General features: G+C 55.1%; 2 protein-coding genes across 5 annotated transcripts in view; one reads left to right on the forward strand and one right to left on the reverse strand.

The window, feature by feature from the left end:
- Positions 1 to 2,898, forward strand: part of LRSAM1 (leucine rich repeat and sterile alpha motif containing 1) — a 55,548-nt gene extending 52,650 nt beyond the window's left edge. For all 4 annotated transcript variants that reach the window (XM_010367842.2, XM_030920240.1, XM_010367843.2 and 1 more), the window contains 2 exons: positions 413 to 546; positions 2,168 to 2,898. In XM_010367842.2, the coding sequence (XP_010366144.1) occupies positions 413 to 546; positions 2,168 to 2,293 (260 nt within the window). In that variant the 3' untranslated portion in view covers positions 2,294 to 2,898. The remainder of the gene's footprint in view (positions 1 to 412; positions 547 to 2,167) is intronic.
- Positions 2,899 to 4,738: 1,840 nt separating this feature from the next.
- The window catches only part of NIBAN2 (niban apoptosis regulator 2), a 65,099-nt gene continuing 45,163 nt past the window's right edge, over positions 4,739 to 24,674 (reverse strand). Inside the window, exons 5-14 of the mRNA XM_010367840.2 lie at positions 23,910 to 24,077; positions 18,154 to 18,269; positions 17,444 to 17,548; positions 17,189 to 17,351; positions 9,776 to 9,963; positions 8,668 to 8,823; positions 8,108 to 8,224; positions 7,779 to 7,886; positions 7,555 to 7,666; positions 4,739 to 6,828 (exon numbers count right to left, since the gene is read on the reverse strand). Of these exons, the coding sequence (XP_010366142.1) occupies positions 6,242 to 6,828; positions 7,555 to 7,666; positions 7,779 to 7,886; positions 8,108 to 8,224; positions 8,668 to 8,823; positions 9,776 to 9,963; positions 17,189 to 17,351; positions 17,444 to 17,548; positions 18,154 to 18,269; positions 23,910 to 24,077 (1,820 nt within the window). The 3' untranslated portion in view covers positions 4,739 to 6,241. The remainder of the gene's footprint in view (positions 6,829 to 7,554; positions 7,667 to 7,778; positions 7,887 to 8,107; positions 8,225 to 8,667; positions 8,824 to 9,775; positions 9,964 to 17,188; positions 17,352 to 17,443; positions 17,549 to 18,153; positions 18,270 to 23,909; positions 24,078 to 24,674) is intronic.

Consider the following 24,674-nt stretch of genomic DNA (forward strand, 5'->3'; position numbering starts at 1 on the left):
ACTGAGAGCTCCTGCCCCAGGGCTGTGGCTGCGCCACCAGATGGCTGCGTGGCCCTGGGTGAGTGACTCCCCGCCTCGGAGGCTCAAATGTCTCATCTCTGAAAGTGTCGAGCCCTACTTGCAGGGTGGCTCTGAAGGGTCCTGGGGACATTAGAGATCAGAGGACCCACTTACCAGGCGCTGCGGCCATCCCTGCAGAGAGACTTCAGTCCCATTCTGCAGATGGGAGATGAGGCTCCGAGAAGAGAAGAGAGTGTGTTGGCAAGGAGAGCACTTCCCTCAGATCCGAGAGCAGAAGCTCCCCCACCCTCCAGCTCACTCACTATGGGGACAGGCACGGCCACGATGAGCCCCTAGGGGTTGGGGTCAGCGGAGATGACCGTGGCTCAGTCTGTCCATCTGGTCCCCACAGAGCTGAAACCACCAACAGGTGAGGTCCTCACCCCTACAGCCCCCCAGGAGCCTCCTGAGTCTGTGAGGCCATCCGCTCCCCCTGCAGAGCTGGAGGTGCAGGCCTCAGAGTGTGTCGTGTGCCTGGAACGGGAGGTAAGTCTGGGGCCCTCCCCACCCGCCTGCCCTGCCTGCGGCCACCCTCCTCAAATTCTCCAGGTACAGGGTTGTCTCTGAACGTGTTTTCTCCAGTTGTCTAAGTAGACTGTGCTCATCTAGAAAGAATGCAGGCAATAAAAATGAGCCCGATGCCATGACCCAAATATGAGCTGCGCTCACATCATTTTCCAGATCTTTTTTCTTTTTGTTCCTACTTAATAAATAGGAAAAAAAAATTCCCAAATCATGAAATATCAACAACATGATTTACCCTGCAGAGGCTTTAGAAAATCATCTTTTGGCCAGGGACGGTGGCTCACGCCTGTAATCCCAGCACTTTGGGAGGCCAAGGCAGGTGGATCACCTGAGGTTAGTTCGAGGCCAGCCTGGCCAACATGGTAAAACCCCATCTCTACTAAAAATACAAAAATCGGCCAGGCGTGGTGGCGCACACCTGTAATCCCAGCTACTTGGGAGGCTGAGGCAGGAGAATCACTTGAACCTGGGAGGCAGATATTGCAGTGAGCCAAGATCCCACCACGGCACTCCAGCCTGGCAGACAGATCGAGACTCCATCTCAAAAAAAAAAAAAAAAAAAAAAAATCATCTTTTAAAAATTCATTAACACTTATTGTAAAAATTACAGAGAGCGGTGAATGAAATACAAATCCTTCTTTGCCTCCACGGAGGGATCCTACTTAGAAAAGCAGCCATGTTTGTAGTTTGATGACTCCAGGGTCTCCAGTTGACCCAGCTCATGCCATGATATGGATGGACCTGTTGGTTCCAAATATAATCCCTGTTCTGCAGCCCTTGGCATTACAGACAGCTTTGAGCGGAGCTTGGATCAGTTCCTGAAAGCAGGAGATGCTGAGGCAAAGTGTGGTCCTGAGTCAGTGGCTGCTGCTCCGGGTTGGGATCATTTGTAGACTGAGGAGTTCAGGGCCTGGGCAAGTGCATCAACAAGAAAGAAGCCTGAACACCCTGCATGCCCTCCTGCAGGGGCCGGCTGAACAGGCCTCCGTCCCCTGTCCAGAGGGCAGGAATGGAATCCCCAGTTTTATTTAAGAAAGAAACAGTTGGGGCATTTATATGGATATTTATATTTTTTTTACAAACTATAGAGAAATAGCAAACTGCTAACAGAAGGACTAGGTTACCCCTTTCGGCCGTGCCTGTTCTGTTTCTGTGGCGTTCAGATGCCCAAAGGCCCCACTATCAGGTGTTTATGGTAAAGATGCTAAAGAATAACGAAGGGAGCCGGCACAGTGGCTCACTCCTGTAATTCCAGCACTTTGGGAGACCCAGGAAGATCACTTGGGGTCAGGAGTTCGAGACCAGCCTCACCAACATGGTGAAGCCCCGTCTCTACTAAAAATACAAAAAATTTAGCCAGGTGTGGTCGTGCGCGCCTATAGTCCCGGCTACTTGGGAGGCTGAGGCAGGAGAATCACATAAACCTGGGAGGCCAAGGTTGTAGTGAGCTGAGATCACACCGCTGCACTCCAGCCTGGGCAACAGAGTGAGACTCTGTCTCAAAAAAAAAAAAAAGGGCCCGGGGCCTGGGACTCCTGAAACCCAGCAGGGCCTACCACACACTCCCGCTCTCCTTCCCCAGGCCCAGATGATCTTCCTCAACTGTGGCCACGTCTGCTGCTGCCAGCAGTGCTGCCAGCCACTGCGCACCTGCCCGCTGTGCCGCCAGGACATCGCCCAGCGCCTCCGGATCTACCACAGCAGCTGAGTGCTGCCCACCCACCTGGGCCTGGGCCTGGCCCTGCCTCGGCCATTGCGAGCCCCGGGCTCCTGCTCAGCCTTGTGCCAGCCTGACACGTATGAGGCCCCCCTGCCCTGGGCCCCTTCCCCACCGCCCAGGAGCCCCCACCCTGAGCTCCAAGCATGTCTGGGCCAGGCAGAGGCTCTCCGAATCCATGACACCGCTGGTCTAAATGGTCCCGGGGGCTGGGGCTGGAGAGGCCACTGCACCACTGGTCTAATGGTCCCGAGCCTGGGAGCCAGCGCCCCAGCCTAATCACGGATCTGCTGTCTCCCAGCTGTCTTGACTGAAGGTCACCACCCCTGCAGGAGCTTGGTCCTCATCTGGGGACCATGCACAGTCCTGTCCCACTCTGCATGTGGGAAGGGAGCAGGAGGGCCTGGCTGGGTGAGCGGAGGCCGTCCTGGGAAGGCATACGGTGCAGGCCTGTACTCACAGTGGCACTAGCACCCCTGGGCCTCCCTCTCTGCTGCTCCCCAGCACCCTGGGGCCCTCCTGCTCTCCACATCTGTCCCTCCTTACCCCATGTAGCTCAATCTGAAGCAGGAGTGTCAATAAACCTGTCTTCAGCGTGCTTCTGGCCTGAGTCATCGCTGGGTCCTCATGGGAGCCCAGGGAGGGGAGGGGATGAGGTCTGGGGATGGGGCTAGGGCAGAGGGCAGCTCTTCTCGGGGAAGGAGGCAGGAGCGCGCCGCACCGCAGCCGAAAGGAGCGGTCAGGTAGGGCCATCTTGAATGTCGCGTTATCCCAGCGCCTCCCCTTCACAGGTGGAGACTGGGGCCCAGAGGCAGCCAGGGCCCGTGATGTCTGCGGCCTGTGCCTCCATGAGCAGAGGAGCTCTGTGTGTTCCGTTCATTATCCCAGTGAGGCAGCTGAGGCTGACTGGGGGTAAATGCCCAGGGCCTTGCAACTGGGACATGGTGATGCGGGGTTTGAGGCCCAGAAGCATCCTCACCCTCAAACCCGTGCAGTTGTGCAGGTTGGTCACTGCAAATTCTAGGAGCCATATACACTTGCACTCGCTGCAGGGGTGCACGTTGATTACACATTTTCTGGCAGATGGTGTTGAGCCAGGTGCGGCCTCTTCCTTGGGCTCGTGGCAGGCCTGCTCGGAGCACCTGGGCTCTGCCTCCAGCTTACTCAGTGGTCCTGGCCAGTGTTTGGGCCCCAGTTGCCCTCAGTTGCCCTATGCATTCAACACAGGACATGATGCGGCCCTGATCGGCTGGTGGCCTCCAGGGGGCGCTGAGTGCTTGCCCCAAGTACAGGGCCCGCAGGAGCAGGCAGGAGAGTTCAGGTCCTGGGGTGGCAGAAAAATCCCTACGCCTGGGCCTGCTTCCCTCTCACTGAGATCATCAGTCCTGTGCACTGAACGGGGCGGGCGAACACCCTTTGTCATCTGAGTCGTTTCCTGGGCAGGTGCTGGGTGGCCTTTTCCCACCCACAGTTCCCCCTCCTCCCAGCACCCTCCTGGGCTCAAGTTGGCCAAGAGGGGAGAGACTGAGACAGGTGGGGCTACCTCCTGGAGCGCAGTGCTTTGCAGATCTCCTTACACTCTCACTAGGGCCCAGGGAGGCCTCATGGAGGAGCTCGAGGCTCAGTGACCTGCCACAGACAACAGCAAGGGACAGCCGCATCCCTGGTCTCGGGCCTTGCAGTCCTGTGTTTTGCACCTCAGCCCTTGTTGACCAAGGGAGGCCCAGGCCCAAGCCCTAGGCCACCACGGACAGGCTGGCACCAGAGAAGCCAACATCCCCAAGGTGACTGGCTGCCACCCCACCCAGTAGGGACATGTTTCTACCCACAGATGGGGCAACCCACCTCCAACAGCTGTGGGGGCTTGAGGGGTGTTCCTGTGCCACATAATCTTGGCCCAGGTTCCCCACCTTCCTAGGCCTCAGTTTACACATTGGTGAAATGGTGGTGACAACAGTGTCCACTTTCTAGAGCTCTCTCGAGGCTCCTGTTCCCACACACAAAGCGCTTGGCCCACAGTGAGCTCTTGGTAAACAGTAGTGTGTGATTGGGAGCATTGAAGGAGCCGGCATCATTGTTTGGATCCAGCCCAAGCCTGGGCCCACCTTGCACGCCAGGGCCCTGAATGGCCTTGAAGCTGCTGCCTGCTGCCGTCCCTCTTGGCCTCACCATCGCCCAAGGCTGCCCGAGGGGCACCCGGCACAGGTCTGGCTGAGGAAGCTGCCTGAGCTGCCACCAGAAAGCAGGTCACTTGGACAAGTCCCTTCTCGCTGAGCCTGTTTCCTCCTCTGTAAAATGGAATAAGAACTCAGATCATGGACATAGAGGCACTCAGTCAAGTGAGAAGCCCAGAAAGCCGAGCCATATGGGGGCCTAGACGTAGTCTCCAGCCCAGGCCTCCCTGTCTCCTACCCCCACAGCACCACCCAAGGCAACTGGCTTTAAATAAAGCGTTTATTGATTAGTAGAAGCATGAACAGTGTGCATAATATTTTCAATACAATGTCAGGGAGGGATGACGGGAACCCCTCAAAAGGCACTAGAGGCGCAGATCTTCGGTACAAGAGGGAAGACATGCGCCAGAGACCAGGGCTGGGGGGCTGGGGGTCCCTGAGTGCCAGGCACCACCACACGTCCTGTGGGTCAAGGCCCCTCCTCTGGGGAGCAAGTCTAGGGCACGGAGGATGCAGGGCTGGGACAGGACCCCACCTCGGGGACCCTGAAGGAGTCCATTTCTGCCCTGCCCCCAGCAAAGCAGCAGTGGGGGAGGTCTGGGGGTCCTGGGGTGGGGAATGCCAGGCCTGGGCCCATCCTGGCTTGACCCTTGTCCCAGGAACAAGAAGCTGAGTCAGGATGACAGCCAGGCCCATAGTGACTCACGAGGACATCCAAGAGGGGACTGGATTTTCAGGGGGAGGTGACTTGGTGACTGAGAGGCAGCACAGGTCAAACCCTAGCCTGACCCCAGACCCTCAGGGAGCCCCCCCCCCACCCTGTACCCCTCAGGATCCCTGTCCGGCTCCCCAGACAACCACTGAGGACCTCAGGGTGGCCCATAGAAGACAGAACCCAGCTCCACTACACCCCTCGCTCCCGCTCCAAGCACCAGAGGGACGGGGACCAGAGGGAGACCAGGCGGGCGGGAGGGAGGCAGGCTGGGGCCAGGAGAAGGGGATACATGGGACCATAAAACCTCAGGCTCCCCATAACCCTCACTCAGCCATCTCACTCACTCACTCCCAGCATCCCCCAGGACGGGGATCGCCTCCTTCACTCAGGACACTTCCCCTCTGCAGACCGGCACGTTCTGGGCCTTTCTCATTTCACCCCAGGCCCACCCACCCCATGAGGCACCCCCTAAATCCCATCCCTCCCCGCAGCACTCCCAGCCTGGCTCCAGCCTGAAGACCCCCTCCTTCCCCTTCTCTCCGGAACAGTGGGGAAAGCGAGGCTGGGTCCACCCCTAACTGCGGAAGGAGCAGGGCCAGGGGGGCCACTGCGCTCCCTCTCCTGTCCTGGCCCAGCCAGCCCCTGGGTGAGTGGGCGGCAACCCACTGGCCTCACAGCAGCTTTCACCTCCCTCTCTCCAGGAAGGATGGCAGCACCCATGAGGGGACGGAGGCCACAGAAGAAGGACAGGAAGGGAGGGGCTCTCCAGCCCCCCAGCAGTGTCCCGCCCTCGGCACAAGCAGGAAAACCCCAAAACCAGCCCCTGCATCTGAGATCATCCCACAGAAGAGAAAACAGGGAGCAAGAAAGTGTTGACTGAATCCAATAAAGTGACTCAGGTGGGCCCGCTCCCTCGTGGTGCCACACAGCCCTGCCCCACCTCCACTCACAAGGCACAACATAGACCAGGGTACCCTCCTCAGAGCCAAGCCTGCCTGGGCCCAGAAGGGAGCGGCCCGTGCCGTGTGCAGCAGCCAGGGACCCACTGGCCTAGAACTCAGTCTGCACCCCTGTGCTGTCCTCGGTGGTGGTGTGGAGGGCGGGGTGGCTGCTGGGGCTGGACACCTGCTCTCCAGTCTCCTGGTCGCTGGGCTTGGGGGGTCCAAGGTCCACAGCCTTTCCAGGCAGGAGATGCTGGCGGGGTGAGGCAGGCGGCGAGGAGGCCTCGGGGGCGGCCTCGGGCTGGGGACTCTCCCCGGCGGGTGCCCCGTTGAGTAGGGGGCTGGCTGGCGGGGGGCTCTCAGCCCGCAGACCTTGGGCCAGCAGGCCTTGGATCTCAGTGACACTGTCCGGGGACGCAGGTGATGGTGGCTCAGGGCTAGCCTCAAAGGGCAGCCCCGCCTCCTCATCCTGGACCACAGAGACCACCTGCTTGGCGCGCCGTCGCTTTTCCGAGAGGGTGGCTGCCTCCGGGGTGCTGGGGCTGGGGCTGCCGCCCCCACCACTGTTGCTGTACTCCTCGCCCCAGTCGATGGGGGCGCCCTCGGCCAGCAGGTGCAGGTTGGGGTCGCTGTTGTGCATGACCATGCTGTCCCGGTATAGGTTGTGCTTCCTCTGCACCGCAGCCTCCTTCACAGCTGCAGGGCCACAGCAGAAGGGTCAGGACACAGCACTGATCCCACAGCTGCCCCATGCTGGACTCTGCTCAAAGGAGACCTGTCTCATCCCACCATGGGGGTCTGTGATTGGGATGTGACTTATTCCAGGCCTCATTGCTAAAAGCAGGCCCAGGCTGCTGACCACATGCCATCTAATCACTCATCCCAGCCTCCCAGCAAAGCCAAGGACACGAGAAGAAACTAAAGCACAGAGATGCAAGGCTGTCCGCTCCTGGGGCCACACAGCCAACGGTGGGCTTCATCCAGCCCCTAGGTGCAAGTCTGGCCTTTTCTTTTTTTTTTTTTTTTTTTGAGACAGAGTCTCGCTCTGTCGCCCAGGCTGGAGTGCAGTGGCCGGATCTCAGCTCACTGCAAGCTCCGCCTCCTGGGTTTACGCCATTCTCCTGCCTCAGCCTCCCAAGTAGCTGGGACTATAGGCGCCCGCCACATCGCCCGGCTAGTTTTTTTGTATTTTTTAGTAGAGACGGAGTTTCACCATAATAGCCAGGATGGTCTCGATCTCCTGACCTCGTGATCCGCCTGTCTCGGCCTCCCAAAGTGCTGGGATTACAGGCTTGAGCCACCGTGCCCAGCCAAGTCTGGCCTTTTCTTTGTGCCTTAGCTGACCCCCTCAGCTGCCACCACCTCTCAGCTGCCCCCTCAGCATCCTCCTGACAACAGTCCCCACCCCGGGACGGCACCCACCCTGCAGGATGTCCTTCATGACGGTCTGCAGCACCACCTCCTCGTACGTGTTTTCCACCAGGATGAACTTGGCAAAGTCCTCGAAGATCAGCTCCTGGAACCGAGGCAGCTCCTGCCCAGGTGGGGTGGCAGAGATGAGAGGTCAGGGCCAAGGGTAGAGGAGGTCTGTGGGCTCCACCCCCAACTTAGGGCCCAAACGGCTGGAGCAGGTGGGGACCGCTCACCGACTTGCAGGTAGGGCCCAGCTTCTTGAGCAGGAAAGGGATGCTGACCTGCAGCAGGGCCTCCCGGAAGAACCTCTTCCGCACAGAGCTGCTGTCGTAGTCATATTTCTGCAGGGAACCAGGGGGTCAGGGGCCTGCAGCTCAGTGGGCTCCATTGGCCCTGAGTGTAGGACGAGGCCAGTGGTCTGACCCAAGCCTCCGAGTCCTCCTCCGCACAAGAGGACCATGGCACCTCCTTGCAGGGGCAGCAATCCTGGTGGTGGCCGGGGATGGGGCTTGGGGCTCGGCCTCACCTAGGATGGTCCGGGGCAGGGCGTGGGGCCGCTCACCTTCAGCACCCGCTCCAGGACCCGCTGGATGGACTTGCACAGCTCCTCTTTGGTGGGCCCCTTCCCCAGTTCCTGGTGCAGGAGGGTCTCGAACGTATACACAGCATTGTCCATTTGCTGCGGGGCACACCGCGGACATGTGAAGCCCCCAGGGTGACCACGGCCCCTTCCTGAGTCCTAATCCTCAGCCAGCCCCCCACCCCGAGGCCTACCAGGGAGGCATAGCGAGCAGTCTGTGCCCACTCACTCATTCTCCCACTCTCAGCGCTGCACACTCAGGCCAGTCCCTGCCTCAAGGCAACAGGAAACATGGGAAGGGGCCTGGGGGACAGGGAGAGCTCCCTGGAGGAAGGGGTCTCTAAGCTGAGACCTGGGAAGTGAGTCAGAATTAGCCAGGTGGGCGGAGGCATAGATGTTCCAAGCAGAGGAGGAAAGAGTGTGCCAGGCAAGCGTGGCTACGGCGTGACAGGGGATGGAGCAGAAGGGACCCCTCCTGGGGAAGGCGGCCTGTGGAAGGCAGTGGGCAGGGTGTGGAGTGGGGGTCGTAGCCTTGGGTCTACCTCCCGCATGTGGATCTGGGCTCGCTGCTTGAACACGGACGTGCTGGACACATCAAATCGCTGCTGCAGCCCGTCCAGCCGCAGCGACTCCATCTTCTCATAGCAGCTCTGCATCTTCAAGGGGTGGTACGCCAGCCGGGACAGCTTCTCCATGTACTGCAGTGGGCGGGCCGTGGGGGCTGAGTGGGGCCGCCCTGTGGCCAGGCAGCCCCCCCATACATACTTTGCCTGGGTCCTCAAAGTCCAGGCCCTGGGGCTGGCACCTGCTACCAGGGATAGCCACCTGGTGGTGATGGCCACAAAGGTAAACCCAGGAGCGCCCAGGACAGAAGCATGAGGCTCTGAAGGCATGGAGGGCACGGTCCAGCGGCACAGCACTGTGGAGAGGCAGCCTAGGTGCCGGGAGAAGGCTCTCATCCCTTCTGAGGGGCTGGGTGACCTTGGGCAAGTCATTCACCCTCTCTGAGCCTCAGTTTCCTCAGCTTCAAAGTTGGGAGAGAGCTTTCATGCTCTCCAAGGTCCTCTCCAGGTCTCAGATTCTGGGATTATTATGGTCTGTGGACTCCCCATTTCAGAGTATAAAGGAGGAAACGAAGATACGGGATAAATTCGATCTGACAACTACGTGGGCTCCAGGCAGCCACCCCCAGATGGAGACTGTGGAAGGACGTCCACCCCGAGAGCCAGATAACTGAAGGAAGAGCGAAGGCTGTCTCCATTTGGCCGGCGTGTGACTTGTGAATTCTGCCTTATTGATCTCATCGTTCACCCGAAGCCCGTCCATCCCTCTCCCCTTCTCTCCTTCCCTCCTTCTTTCCCTCCTTCCTTCTCTTCTCTGTTAACTTCTTTTCTATTTTAGCACCACTCTTGGTTTCTAAAGGCTGATGGCCAGGAGCTAATGTTCCCTCTTTCCTCTAACTACAGGCCCCATGAGGACTCCAACAGCTCTGGCCTCACGGCCTTGGTCCCTAGTCCCCAGCAGCCCCTCCCCGTCTACAGGGATGGCTTTGGAGGGGAACGGCTGCCCCGAGTCACACAGCCAGGGCCCTCTGGGACAGACCAGACCTCCTCTCAGGAGACCCCCTCCCAGGGGCAGTGCTGGCCTCACCTCGCCCAGCTTGTCAATGCCGCCCTCATTGATGACGTTCAGGTTCATGTCCGTGACCTCCTTGAAGAAGACGTCCCGCACCTCGGTGAAGCCCTGGCTGGTGGGCACCATCAGGGCCTCCAGGATGGACGGGATGTAGGGCTGGACATGATTTCGCACACACACCTCTGCCTTTGGGAGGATGAAGGCTGTGCCCCGAGGGAGCCAGGTCAGCAGGGGCTCCCCAAGGAGCACCTCTCAGTCATCCCACAGCCCAGGTGCTGGAGGCTACTGTATTACTATTATTACTATTTTTTTTTTTTTTTTTGAGATGGAGTCTTGCTCTGTCACCCAGGCTGCAGTGCAGTGGCACAGTCTCAGCTCACTGTAACCTCCACCTCCCAGGTTCAAGCCATTCTCCTGCCTCAGCCTCCTGAGTAGCTGAGACTACAGGCGCCTGCTACCACGCCCGGCTAATTTTTGTATTTTTAGTAGAGACAGGTTTCATCATGTTGGTCAGGCTGGTCTTGAACTCCTCACCTCGTGATCCACCCGCCTCAGCCTCCCAAAGTGCTGGGATTACAGGCGTGAGCCACCATGCCCAGCCTGTTATTATTTTATTTGAGACAGGGTCTTACTCTGTCGCCCAGGCTGGAGTACAGTGGAATAATCAAAGCTCACTGCAGCCTCAAATTCCTGGGCTCAAGCAATCCTCCCACTTCAGCCTCTAATAGTATTATCATTTTTATTTCAACTTTTATTTTAGATGCGGGGGGTACATTGCAGGTTTGTTCCACGGGTATGTTGTATGATGCTGAGGTTTTGGGCAGGATTGATCTCATCACCCAAGCAGTGAGCACAGTGCCCAAAAAGTAATTTTTCAGCCCTTCCCAACTCTCTCTTCCCATCAATACTATTATTATTATTAATTTTTGAGACAGAGTCTCATGCTGTCGCCCAGTGTGGAGTGCAATGGCACAATCTCAGCTCACTGCAACCGTTGCCTCCCAGGTTCAAGTGATTCTCATGCCTCAGCCTCCCAAGTAGCTGGGACTACAGGTGCACACCACCATGCCCAGTGAATTTTTTTTTTTTTGTTTTTAGTAGAGACAGGGTTTTACCATATTGGCCAGGCTGGTCTCAAACTCCAAATCTCGGGTGACCCGCCCACCTTAGCCTCCCAAAGTGCTAGGATTACAGGCGTGAGCCACTGCACTCGGCCCCCATCAGTACTAGTAGTACTAGTAGTAGTAGTAGTAGTAGTAGTAGTAGTAGTAGTAGTAGTAGTAGTAGTAGTACTAGTAGTAGTAGTAGTAGTAGTAGTAGTAGTAGTAGTATTTTAAGAGGCAGGGTCTCACTGTGTTATCCAGGCTGGTCTCAAACTCCCTGGGCTCAAGTGATCCTCCTGCCTTGGCCTCCCAAGTGCTGGGATTACAGGCATGAGCCCCTGCACCTGGCCAATATAATTTTTTTTTTTTTTGAGACGGAGTCTCGCTCTGTCACCCAGGCTGGAGTGCAGTGGCACGATCTCCACTCACTGCAAGCTCCACCTCCCGGGTTCACGCCATTCTCCTGCCTCAGCCTCCCGAGTAGCTGGGATTACAGGCACCTGCCACCACACCCAGCTATTTTTTGTATTTTTAGTAGAGACGGGGTTTCACTGTTGTTAGCCAGAATGGTCTTGATCTCCTGACTTCATGATCCGCCCACCTCAGCCTCCCAAAGTGCTCAGATTACAGGTGTGAGCCAATATTATTTTTGAAGAAAACCACTGGGGGTAATATTAGCAAGCTGAATGATTCCAGAGAAGTAGCAGATAAAGATGGGAATCCATGCAGGAAAAATGACAAGGTGTTCTGAGATTGGACCCTGATCTTTCTGAAAACATTATGGCAACAAACTAAGAAAACTGCCATCTGACAAGAGATTGATAATCAGAATGCATAAGGAGCTCAAACAAGTCTCTAGGAAAAAAATCCTAGTAATCCAATTAAAATGGGCAAAAGATTTGAATACACATTTCCCCAAAGAAGACATATAAATGGCAAACAGGCATATGAAAAGGCACTCAACACAAAACAGGCATGTGAAAAGGTGCTTGACATCACTGATCAGAGAAATGCAAATCAAAACTACAATGAGATGCCACGTCACCCCAGTTAAAATGGCTTTATCCAAAAGACAAGCAATAACAAATGCTGATGAGGATGCGGAGAAAAGGGAACCTCCCCGTAAGCTATTGGTGGTGTGAAAGGAAAATATCTTAGGCCCCGAGAATTACGAAGTCAAGCTGGGAATTGCTTAGAGTAAGCAATTCAAAGTCATCCCCTCTGCTCACTGAGATAAATGCATATCTGCTTCCCTCCTTTGGAGAGGCTAATCATCAACTCAAAAGAATGCAACTATTTGTCTCTTTTCCTCCTATGACCTGGAAGCCCCGTGCCTGCATCGAATTGTCCTGCTTTTCCTTCAAGTTGTCCCACCTTTCCAGACCAAACCAATGTTCATTTTACTTTTTTTTTTTTGAGACAGGGTGTCACTCTGTTGACCAGGCTGGAGTGTAGTGGCTTGATCTCGGCTCACCGCAGCCTCTGCCTCCGGGGTTCAAGCGATTCTCATGCCTCAGCCTCCTCGAGTAGCTGGGATTACAAGCATGCACCACCATATCCAGCTAAGCTTTATATTTTTAGTAGAGATGGGTTTCACTATGTTGGCCAGGCTGGTCTCGAACTCCTGACCGCAAGTGATCCACCCGCCTCAGCCTCCCAAAGTGCTGGGATTACAGCGTAAGCCACTGCGCCCAGCCCATTTTACATATGTTGATTGATGTCTCGGGTCTCCCTAAAAGGCATAAAACCAAGCTATGCTCTGACCACCCTGGGCACATGTCATCAGGACCTGCTGCGGCTGTATCACAAGTGCCTGTCCCCAGCTTGGCAAAATCAACTTTCTAATTCAACTGAGACCTGTCTCAAATTTTCGGGGTTCACAGTGGGAATGTAAATTAGTACAGCCACTATGGAGAACAGTTTGGAGGTTCCTCAAAAAACGAATAGAGCTATCATATGATCCAGCAATCCCGCTGCTGGGTATATACCCAGAGAAAGGAAATCGGCCCGTCACAGAGATATCTGCACTCCCGTGGTTGTTGCGGCTCTGTTCACAATAACCAAGATTTGGAGGCAACCTAAGTGTCCATAACAGATGAATGCATAAAGAAAATGCAGCACATACACACAATGGGGTACCATTCAGTCATAAAAAAAGAACGAGATTCAGTCATTTGCAACAACATGGATGGAGTTGGAGGTCATTATATTAAGCCAGGCACAGAAAGACCAACATCGCGTGTCCTCACTTATTTGTGGGATCTAAAAATTAAAGCAAATTGACATTTTGGAGGGGGTCTCCCCTGTGGGGGCAACAAAAAAGGTAAAAACAAACAAACAAAAAACAAAGCAATCGAGCCCATGGAGATAGAGAGTAGAAGGACGGTTACTAGAGGATGGAGAGGGTCGTCGGGGGGGGCAAGGAGGAGGCGGGGATGGTTAATGGGCACAAAAAATAGAAATGTCAGAGGCGTTTGAATCACAGCAACTGTATCTTAAATAGGAGCGGGGTAAAATGAGGCTGAGACCTACTGGGCTGCACTGCCAGACAGTGAAGGCATTCTAAGTCCCAGGATGAGATAGGAGCTCATCACAAGATACAGGTCATAAAGACCTTGCTGATAAAACAGATTGCAGTAAAGAAGCTGCCCAGGCCGGGCGCGGTGGCTCAAGCCTGTAATCCCAGCACTTTGGGAGGCCGAGACGGGCGGATCACGAGGTCAGGAGATCGAGACCATCCTGGCTAACAAGGTGAAACCCCGTCTCTACTAAAAAATACAAAAAAAAAAAAAAAAAAAAACTAGCCGGGCGCGGTGGCGGGCGCCTGTAGTCCCAGCTACTCGGGAGGCTGAGGCAGGAGAATGGCGTCAACCTGGGAGGCGGAGCTTGCAGTGAGCTGAGATCCGGCCACTGTACTCCAGCCTGGGCGACAGAGCGAGACTCCGTCTCAAAAAAAAAAAAAAAAAAAAAAAAAAAAAAAAAAAAAAAAAAAAGAGAAGCTGCCCAAAACCCACCCAAACCAAGATGGTGACGAGAGTGACCTCGGTCGTCCTCACTGCTACACTCTTGCCAACACCATGACAGGTTACAGACGCCATGGCACCATCAGGAAGTCTCCCTATGTGCTCTAAACAAGGAAGGCATGAATCATCCACCCCTTGTTTAGCATGTCATCAAGAAATAACCATAAAAATGGGCAACCAACAGCCCTCCTGCTCTGTCTATGCAGTAGCCATTCTTTTATTCCTTCGCTTTCTTTTTTTTTGAGACGGATTCTCGCTCTGTGGCCCAGGCTGGAGTGCAGTGGTGTGATCTCCGCTCGCTGCAAGCTCTGCCTCCCGGGTTTATGCCATTCTCCTGCCTCAGCCTCCCGAGTAGCTGGGACTACAGGCGCCCGCCACCTCGCCCGGCTAATGTTTGTATTTTTAGTAGAGACGGGGTTTCACGGTGTTAGCCAGGATGGTCTCGATCTCCTGACCTCGTGATCCGCCCGCCTTGGCCTCCCACAGTGCTGGGATTACAGGTGTGAGCCACCGCGCCCGGCCTATTCCTTCGCTTTGTTAATAAACTTGCTTTAACTCTATGGACTCACCTTGAATTCTTTCTTGCTTAAGATCCAAGAACCCTCTCTCGGGGTCTGGATCGGGACCCCTTTCTGGTTACAGAATGAACAAGCCCTAGTATTTGATAGCACAACAGGGTGACTATAATCAATAATAATTGAATTGTACACTTAAAAATAACCAAAAGAGGCTGCACAGGTGCGATGGCTCATACCTGTAATCCCAGCACTTTGGGAGGCCAAGGCGGGAAGATCACTTGAGGTCAGGAGTTTGAGACCAGCCTGGCCAACATGTTGAAATTCCATCTCTCCTAAAAATACAAAAATTAGCTGGGCGTGGTGGCGTGTGCCTGTAATCCCAGCTACTCGGGAGGCTGAGGCAGAAGAATCGCTTGAGCCTGGGAGGCGGGGGTGGCAGTGAGCCGAGTTCACGCCACTGCACTCCAGCCTGGGCAACAAGAGTGAGACTCTGTCAAAAAAAACCCCACTAAACTAAACGAATATACTTGGATTGTTTGTAACACAAAGGATAAATGCTTGAGGGGATGGATACTCCACTCTCCAGGATGTGATTATTACACATTGTATGATGATCAAAACATCTCATGTACCCCATAAATATGCACACCTAGTGTGTACCCACAAAAATTAAACATGAAAATAAATAAGAAAACTGCCAGCCCAGAGGTGTCAGCAGTGTTCCGCTTAGCTAGAAATAGACAAAACACTCCTTTGGGGTGGGTCTCGCTTCTTCGTTTGAACAAAGAACAACAGCAATGAAAACCTACGTTAGTAGATTTAATGAGCCTCTGCTTTTACAACACGGGGCGATCCTCTCTGGAATGGTGTGGCTGGCTCTACGTAATTATGTAAAAGGTTTCTTCCTTGTGGTTGGGGACCATTTCCAGAACATTCTGACCAAAGCATTTTCACCCAAGAATATTTAGATGTCCACCCCCATCCCAGCCCAGCTAATGTTCTTTGTTCCACACAAGAAATGTCAAGTCTCAGTGTCCTATCCAGCTCCCAACCAATACTCAGGGTCTGGGTAGTAAAGAAGAACCCACAGGAGGCCGGGCGCGGCCGCTCATGCCTGTAATCCCAGTGCTTCGGGAGGCTGAGGCAGGAGGATTGTCTGAGGCCAGGAGTTCGAGACCAGCCCGGGCAACACAGTAAGACCCCCCCCAGCCTTCTCTCTCTCTCTTTAAAAAATTTTAAAAAGAGACAGAGTTTTGCCCACCCAAGACCCTTCTCTACAAACAGTTTAAAAATTAGCCAGGTGTGGTGGCATGCACCTGTAGCCCCAGCTACACAGGAGGTTGAGGTGGGAAGATTACTTGAGCTCAAGAGGTCGAGGCTACAGTGAACCATGATTGCACCACTACTCTCCACCTGGAAGACAGAGCGAGACTGTGTCTCTTAAAAAACAGGCCGGGCACGGTGGCTCACACCTGTAATCCCAGCACTTTGGGAGGCCAAGGCAGGTGGATCACCTGAGGTTAGGAGTTCGAGACCAGCCCGGCCAACATGGCAAAACCCGTCTCTAATAAAAATACAAAAATTAGCCGGGCGTAGTGGCGGGTGCCTGTAATCCCAGCTACTTGCAGGGCTGAGGCAGGAGAACTGCTTGAACCAGGGAAGCGAGGTTGCAGTGAGCTGAGATTGCGCCACTGTGCTCTAGCCTGGGCAACAGAGCAAGACTCCATCTCAAAATAATAATAATAACAATAATAAAAAGGGCTGGGCACAGTCGCTCACATCTGTAATCCTAGCACTTTGGGAGGCCAAGGCAGGATTGCTTGAGCTCAGGAGTTTGATACCAGCCTGGGCAACATGGCAAAACCCTGTCTCTACAAAAAATACAAAAATGTGCTGGGCGTGGTGGCATGTGCCTGTAGTCCCAGCTACTTGGGGGGCTAACGTGGGAGGATGGTTTAAGCCCGGGAGGTAGAGACTGCAGTGAGCCGAGGTCATGCCATTGCACCGCAGCCTGGGCGACAGAGTGAGACGCTGTCTCAAATAAAATAAAATAAAACAAATAAAATAAATTAAATTAAATTAAAAGAATGCCTCATGGAGAAGTGACAGTTGCTAAAACTGCGCTCTGCAGATGTGCTATGGGGACTGCGCCGGTGAAAGGATCCCATCTAGCTGGAAGAGAAAGGAGGACAGGCCGGGTGCGGTGGCTCACGCCTGTAATCTCAGCACTTTGGGAGGCCAAGGCGGGCAGATCACGAGGTCAGGAGTTTGAGATCAGCCTGGCCAACATGGTGAAACATCATCACTACTAAAAATACAAAAATTAGCTAGGCATGGTGGCACGCATGTGCCTGTAATCCCAGCTACTCAGGAGGCTGAGGAAGCAGAATTGCTTGAACCCGGGAGGCGGAGGTTGTGGTGAGCGGAGATCGCGCTACTGCACTCCAGCCTGGGTGACAGAGAATAAACTGACCTAGGAAAACTACACTTGCTGAAAGTAAATGTACTTTAAAATGACACATGGTAAATCTGTGATGAGTCAGAGATGAAAAGAAGGCTTGAACCTCCTGAACAAAAATTTTTCTCTTCAAGATCTGGGTTTATAGAAATAATAGCCACAAAACAACTCACAGGGACTGGAGTACCACCTTGCAGATTTGACTCCAATTCTTACAAATGATCAATGAGCAAGTCACTGCTGTGAAATTTACATGGGTCACGAAATAAAAAGAAAGTCCACCTTGGCCCCTGGAGTTCCCGTCGGGCATGGGAGTGGCCGCCTACCTCGGATCTTGCTGGCGAGGTGCTCCTTGGAGGTGATGATTTGGTCCATGTCGGTTCGGATGACAGCCTGCATGGCCGGCCGCCTCTGCTGCACCTTGGACAGCACCTCCTCAAAGCACGCCTTGGCCTGCTCGTACACCATGCGGTACACGGTGTCCGAGATCTGTGGGCAGAGCAGCTGCATCGGCACCAGGGCTGAGGGCACCACGCCAGCTGCCGGCGCCGTCCCCGCTCCAGGGCCCCAGGCCCACCCACCTGGATCCATTGCCGCTGCCGCTCCTGCGGTTTCCCCTTGAGCCGCGGGCCGAGCTCTGCCTTCAGCTCGGGGCCCAGCTCCTCCATCACCAGGTTGCTCAGGATCTAGGTTGAGGAGGCACAGGCCAGGCCAGGGGCTGGAGAGCGCTCAGCTGGCCTGTTTCTCTCCGCATTCCCACAAGACGGGCCGCTCCAGCCCCCACCTCCTCCGCGACTGGCCCATTGCTTCACCATCCCCACTGCTCTCTCTCCTGAGCTTCATTCCCACAGGTCCCAAGTGATCTGCCTGAGTGTCCTGTAGGATCCTCAGACTCAGGAGCCAGCCCCAGGGCCTTTGCACAGGCTGCCTTCCCTACCTGGAATACCACACTCTTTCCCTGCTTTGCCTGCACATGTAAGTGTACATTTATTTGCCAAATGTCTGTTTCTCCTGCTAGACAGAGAGCTCCCTGAGGGCCAGGGATGTGTCCACATTGTTCCCAGCTGCACCCCAGCGCCTCGTCCAGGTGCTCAGATGCCCAGTAAGTGATGAATAAACCAGTGAGTATCTCCACCAGCACCGGCCCTTGCACTTGTCCAAACCTGAGCATGTCATCTCCTTCCAAACCAGCAGCACCCCAGAGCCTCATCTCTGTACCCAGCCCCGTGCCCTCCCCTGCTGGGTCCTCGGGTGACTTCTGAGGTTTCCCCACCAGCCCGTCTGGCCTCACCTGCACCTCGTTCCCACACAGCATCTCCCAGGTGCCGTACAGCTCCTTGGACTGTCGGTACATGCGGATGGCATCTGTGAATGCGGGGCCCTCCACCTTGGAGTCCTCAGGGATTCCTGCCCAGGAGACAGAGGGGGAGAGGAGGTCAGCAGATGGCCCAGTGGCCTCTACCAAGACCAACTGACAACTGACCAGAACCCCCCCACCCCCGCCCCACACACGACATGCACCTCAGGAGGGGCAGCTGGGACCCCCACTCCCCTCGTCATCAGAGCAGTCGTGGTTGTATCTGACAGGCAAGAGCAGTAATGACCCCACTACCAACAGTGATGAGACAGCCCCCCTTGCCTCTTTAGCTCCTGAAATCCTCCCACCCACCCCAAGACCCGGGCACTATCATTTGCCTTATTGCTTTACAGATGAAGAGACAACCAGTTGGTGGCAAGGCCACGGGCCCGGGTCACAGGGAAGGGAGTGGCAGAGCCAGGACTAGAAGCTCCCGTCCCATGAGCAGCCACCCAGAATGGCCCTAGAGGCACCCAGACACCCTTGTTCTAGCCCGGTTCCTCCCTGACTGCTGGATCAGGGCCCTTCGAACTTTGCCTGGAACAGGCTAGGCAGTAGATATTCTCAGCCCTGCAGGCCATAAAACCCCTCCCGCAATGCTCGCCTCTACAGTCACAGCACAAAAACAGCCATGGACCATCCAGAAACAAATGAGCATGCCTCTGCTCCAATAAACTTTGTTGACAGAAACAGGCAATTGGCTGATCTGGGCCCATAGGCCATAGGTTGCTGAGTCTGGTTCTAGATCACTAAACCCGAAACGGCCTGTTTCATCTTCCAAACAATGGGAACAATGGTCTCACAGGTCCACTGCAGGGCTCCCTGGGCCACAGTGTAGGGACAGGAGATCAGGGCCCAGCACTGCCCTGCGCCACACTTTTTATCAATAACTGAGGAGCCAGCTGGCTGCTCTACTGGGCCCGGGGTCTGTCCCTCCGTCCTGTTCACCACTGAGTCCAGGTCAGTACCTGGCACAGATGCTTGAATAACTTTGTTAAAGAACAAAGCCAGGTGCGGTGGCTCATACCTGCAATCCCAGTACTTTGGGAAGCTGAGGTGGGGGAATCACTTGAGGTCAGGAGTTCAAGACCAGCCTGGCCAATGGCAAAACCCTGTCTCTACTAAAAATACAAAAATTAGCCAGACGTGGTGGCAGGCGCCTGTAATCCCAGCTACTCAGGAGGTTGCCACTGAAGAATTGCTTGAACCCAGGAGGCAGACGTTGCAGTGAGCCGAGATTGCACCACTGCACTCTAGCCTGGGTGACACAGTGAGACTCTGCCTCAAAAAAAAAAAAAAAAAAAAAAAAGAATGGAAGCGTTTACTATTAATAACAGCTAGAAAAGCACTATTTCTGAATTTTTGTCATTGTTGGTGCTGTCAGCGACCCAAACGCCAGTGAGGTGAACCCCTGAGTGAGGCGTGGACCTCCAGATTCAATGCCGGGGAGGCAACTGGCAGGAAGTTGCAAAATCTGACTTGGGGTAAGAAGGTGGTTAAACACTACCGAGCCAGGCAGCAGGCAGGCTCCCCCGGCCGCACGCCTCTGACCGCCGCATCCCCAGAGCCCAGGAAGGGGAAACGGAAGCCTGGGCACCAGAAACCCAAGGCTCCCACTGCCATGACTATGGGTTGAGTCACCACCCGCAGAGAAAAAGCCCCTCTCTGGGTCCCTGCCCTCCCCACACCCAGCTGACCACAGAAATCACTGCCTGTCAGAGCCGGGAGGGAGCTGAGCAGGGGAAGGTCCAGCCCGTATCCTGACAGCGCAGCTGCCTGGACGGGGACAGGGGCCTGTGGGAGTCTCACTCCTGCGTTTCAGGGACCTAAAGTCAGGCAGGAGTGACAGGAGCAGGGCAGGGATGTTCCAGCTGGAGCAGCATGCAGAGCCCTGGGTGCGGGCTGCCCACCTGGGCCAGGGGAGGAGGTCCCCCAGACGCCCCACCCACCTCTCAGAAGGGCATGGTTCCTAGAAACCAAGTTTTGACTGGAAAATCTGGACAGTGTGTTACCTGCTGGCTCTCCCACAGGGAGAGGGAATTTTCATCCTGCACGTACCAAGTCAGGTGTGCAGGGCAGGGCTGCTTTCCAGATGGCAAGAAGGTAAGGCGGAGGGCCAGGACAGCGGGAGGGAGCCCAGCCAGCCTCGACATTTGGGACTCTCTCTGCACACCCAGCCGCCGAGTGTGACAAGTTTCAGGGTCACCCCTCCTGAGCTCTTCCCATGAGCCCAGCTCTTTAGGAGCTGAAGTGTGTCTCCACACCCCCAAATTCACATGCTGGAGTCCTAACCCCCAGTACCCCAGAACATGATTGTATTTGGACCCAGTGTCTTTTTTTTTTTTTTTTTTCTAAGAAGAGTCTCACTCTGTCACCCAGGCTGGAGTTCAGGGGCGCAACCTTGGCTCACTGCAGCCTCTGCCTCCCAGGTTCAAGTGATTCTCCTGCCTCAGTCTCCCGAGTAGCTGGGACTACAGGCTCCCGCTACCATGTCCGGCTAATTTTTGTATTTTTAGTAGAGATGGGGTTTCACCATGTTGGCTAGGTTGGTCTCGAACTCTTGACCTCAAGAGATCCACACATCTCAGCCTCCCAAAGTGCTGGGATTACAGGCCTGAGCCACCACACTCGCCCTTGGTCCCAGGGTCTTAAAGAAGTAAGTTAAATGGAGGGGATGAGGATGGAACCAAATCCAATACAACTAGTGCCCTTAAAAGAATAGTATATTGGCCAGGCGTGGTGGCTCACGCCTGTAATCCCAGCACTTTAGGAGGCCGAGGTGGGCAGATCACGAGGTCAAGAGATCAAAACCACCCTGGCTAACACACGGTGAAATCCCGTCTCTACTAAAAATACAAAAAATTAGCCGGGCGAGGTGGCAGGTGCCTGTAGTCCCAGCTACTCGGGAGACTGAGGCAGGAGAATGGCGTGAACCTGGGAGGCGGAGCTTGCAGTGAGCCGAGATCGCGCCACTGCACTCCAGCCTGGGCAACAGAGCAAGACTCTGTCTCAAAAAAGAAAAAAAAGGAAAAGTACATTTCTTCTTGAAAGAAGAGAAAACACAGGCACACAGAGAAATGACCCTGTGAGGACTCGGAGAAGGCAGCCGGCCACCAGCCAAGGAGAGAGGTCTCGGAGAAACCAGCCCTGCTGACACCTTGACCTCGACTCAGACCCCCAGTTGGGAGAGAACAGATTTCTGCTGCGTAGCTGCCCGGTCTGTAGTATTCGTTATGGCAGTCTTGGGAAACTGAGGCCCCAGGACTGGCCGAGGTTGCACACACATCAGCTCGTTGAATCCTCAGCTCACTGTGCCCTACTTTTCCCAGGGAGAGAACTGAGGCTCAGAGAGGCAGTTACTGCTCGAGGCCACTCAGCTAGTGGATGGCAGAGCAGGGCCTGAACCCAGGACCAGCGGACTCTAGCCAGACCTGGAGACCTTCCAAGAAAGGAAACTGCATTCCTCACTCCCAGGCAGCAGACAGAGGGGGAGGGACCATGGTCAGACAGGAAGAAGCCTTGACCTCTGCACCCGAGGCCAACACTGAGGACCCAGCACAGCCAGTGCCCCAGCTGCCTCCTGCCACCCCCAGCTGCTCCAGGAATGCAGGATGTGAAGGGGTCCCTGGGACCGCTGGTGTCCGCCCAGCTTGGCCTCCTTCCCCCCAGCCCCCACTTCCTGGCAGCCCCTGGAGTGAGCAATTCCAGGCTCCACAAATTCCAAGCCCAGCCTCCAAGACAGAGGAAGCAGAGAACTTTCTCACAGTCCGTGGGGTGGAAGGAAGGCCTGAAACCAGCCTCATCAGCTCCTGCCCTGGGGAGAAGGGGCCACTCGGCAGGACACCTTCCTGGCACAGGACACCCCTTCATTCCTTGGCCCAGCAGCTCTCTTGGGCCTCTCTCTGGTCCACTGCATCCTAGACCCAAGAACTTCCCCATGGCCTCCCCACCAAGTGCTCACTGTGCGTGCCAGGCTCACGGCCAAGTGCCCCACCCAGACCAGCTCTTCCCAATCATCTCTCAAGCTCAAGTTTATCATCATCCCCACTACACACATGGGGGACTGAGGTGGCCCTTCCCAACCTTGTTCTGTGCCCACCCCTTCCCTATCTGGCCCAGGTCACCCACCCTGCCAGGCCAGGTCAGCTGTTAGCCTTGGAAACCTAGAGAGATGGCGCCAGGCCAGGGGCTGGGGAGGCAGGAGGCCCTGGGCCAGGCAGCCAGAGCCTTGAGTGCCTCCACCCAGTCCCAGCCCACAGTTCCCGGGTCCTGGGAACAGGAGGCCCTTTGTGGGCAGCTGGGCCCAGGTGGCAGGGGCTGGCCTGACTGAAGACCTGGTTCCTCCTGCTTGGCAGATTCCAGACAGGGCAGAGGTGGCTCTGGAGAGGCGGGCAGGAGGGGTGGGGTGAGCTGAGTCCCGCGGTAGCAGCCCAGAGGCCACTGGTGCTCACTCCGTCCCCTGCAAACTTCCACCTCTGCACCATGTGGCACTGAGCCCAAGGGTGGAACAGGGGGAGGCACTTCCCTCAGGCCAGATCACCAGGAAGCAGTTCAGTGTCCAGGACTGGGTTGTTCCTTCCCCAGCAGCAGAAAGACCCCCAGGGACCCCGTTCTCCTTGGAAGGCCATCCTCAGCCCTTCTGATCAAATTCCTTAGAGGCCTTCAAGACTCTTCCAGACCTGACCCGCTTCAGGGCCTCGTGCAGTTTCTCCTCCTGGCCTACCCCTACCATCTGTGGGTCTCCCTTCATGCTGGCTGCCTACCTCTGCCTGGAACACTCCTCCCCTCTCCTCTCTGCAGGATGTGAGGGGACCTGGGACTGCTGCATCTCCTCCTTCAGGTCTGGGACTTCTCCTTCAGGTCTCAGCTGAAGCTGAGCCATAACCTCCTCAAGGGAGCCTGCCCTGATCAACCCCTCCCCCAGCACACACACACACCCTCATGGCTCCCAGGATGGCTCCACTCAGTACCCAGCACAGCCATAAGCCATTGCCCCCGCATCCTCATCTGTCTATCATCTGTCTCCCCTACCAGACTGCCAATCGTAGGAGGGCATGGAATATTTCTTGCTCCCTTGTTGCACCTCCAGTGCTTAAATCCAGGCCTCCTCAGAGTAGACACTAAAAACATTTGTTGAATAAATGAGTGAGCTGGAAGAGTCACCCCATAAGTTTACAGATGAGAGCAATGAGGCCTTGAGGGAGGCAGTGAAGTTTCCAAATCACCCTGCAGGTTGGTGATAAAATAATAATAATAATAATAACAACAACAACAAAAATCTTTATCAAGCATGAGGTAGACTCTGTGAATCCTCATAAACCCCCTAAGACACACAAGGCATTATCCCCACTTTACAGAGGCTCCAAAAGGTAAATCAGTTCCCTAAGGTCACATAGCTGGAAAATGGGAGAATCAGGATTGTGACTTTGTGACTCAGGGTCCAAGGGCTCAACAACCACACCGCTCTGTGAATAATTTCCTACCTTTTTCCTGAGCAGTACAAAACTGTTTTCATCAAGGAAGAAGATTAAGGGTGGTATTACATGGTTTCTTATAACCACCGAAGGAAAATTAGAACAGCTGGTAGAGCAGGGTTGCCACACCATACTCAGCCACTAGGTGTCACCATTCAGCAATAACCCAGGTCCTGCCTGTCCCTCCCACCGCCCCTGCACCCACAGGCCGCTCACCATTGTTGCAGTGCCGGATGCAGTCCTGCAGCACAGCCTGCCACTTGTCCTGCTCGGCTTCCATCATCATGCAGAAGTAGTAGTGACGTGCATAAGGATGCCAGAGGATGAGCGGGAACTGTGTGGGGCACTTGAGGATGGGGGCACTGCCCGACTTTGCCGTGGTCCCTGTGGAAACAGTGCCCAGTGAGCAGCTGCCCTCTGTGGTTGCCCTCCACCAGAGGATGGCAGAGAACTGATCCCTTGGCATCAGCTCTGAGGTCAGGCTCAGGCCCAGAGAAGGCCGGCCTGTCCCAGGGTGACCAGCAAGCCAGGGGGACGGGAGCAGCCTTCTTTCTGGCTGTGTCCTCCTCAGCCCAAAACCTGAGTCCAGCATCTGTGTAGACTCATTTTTTAGAGTGGGTAATAAGTCACATCCACTCCAGTCTTGGGTTAGGTTTTAAACTGTGTAAAACAAAAACAACACAGTATCAGAGCTCTCAGGTTCAAGAGTCAAACACTACCTTCTTGGGTTTCCCTTCAAATTTCGGCTGTGGAGGCCAAAGTGTAGCTTAAGTGTCCACATGGGGAGGGAGGCATGTGGGGAGGAACAAAACACAGCAAAAGGAATTTTTCCCTCCTTCAATTTCATTCTCAAGGATATGTAAGATCCAGCGAGATAACTGGTCCTGGGTTTGACCCTGCCGCTGCTGTTAATGATATGACAATAACAGTTCTTCTTTCTGTCCTGGCTCTGGGTTGGCCTGTACTGGGCACATAGCCCCT

This window comes from Rhinopithecus roxellana, chromosome 16 (assembly GCF_007565055.1).
Source record: "Rhinopithecus roxellana isolate Shanxi Qingling chromosome 16, ASM756505v1, whole genome shotgun sequence".
NCBI classification, from domain to species: domain Eukaryota; kingdom Metazoa; phylum Chordata; class Mammalia; order Primates; family Cercopithecidae; genus Rhinopithecus; species Rhinopithecus roxellana.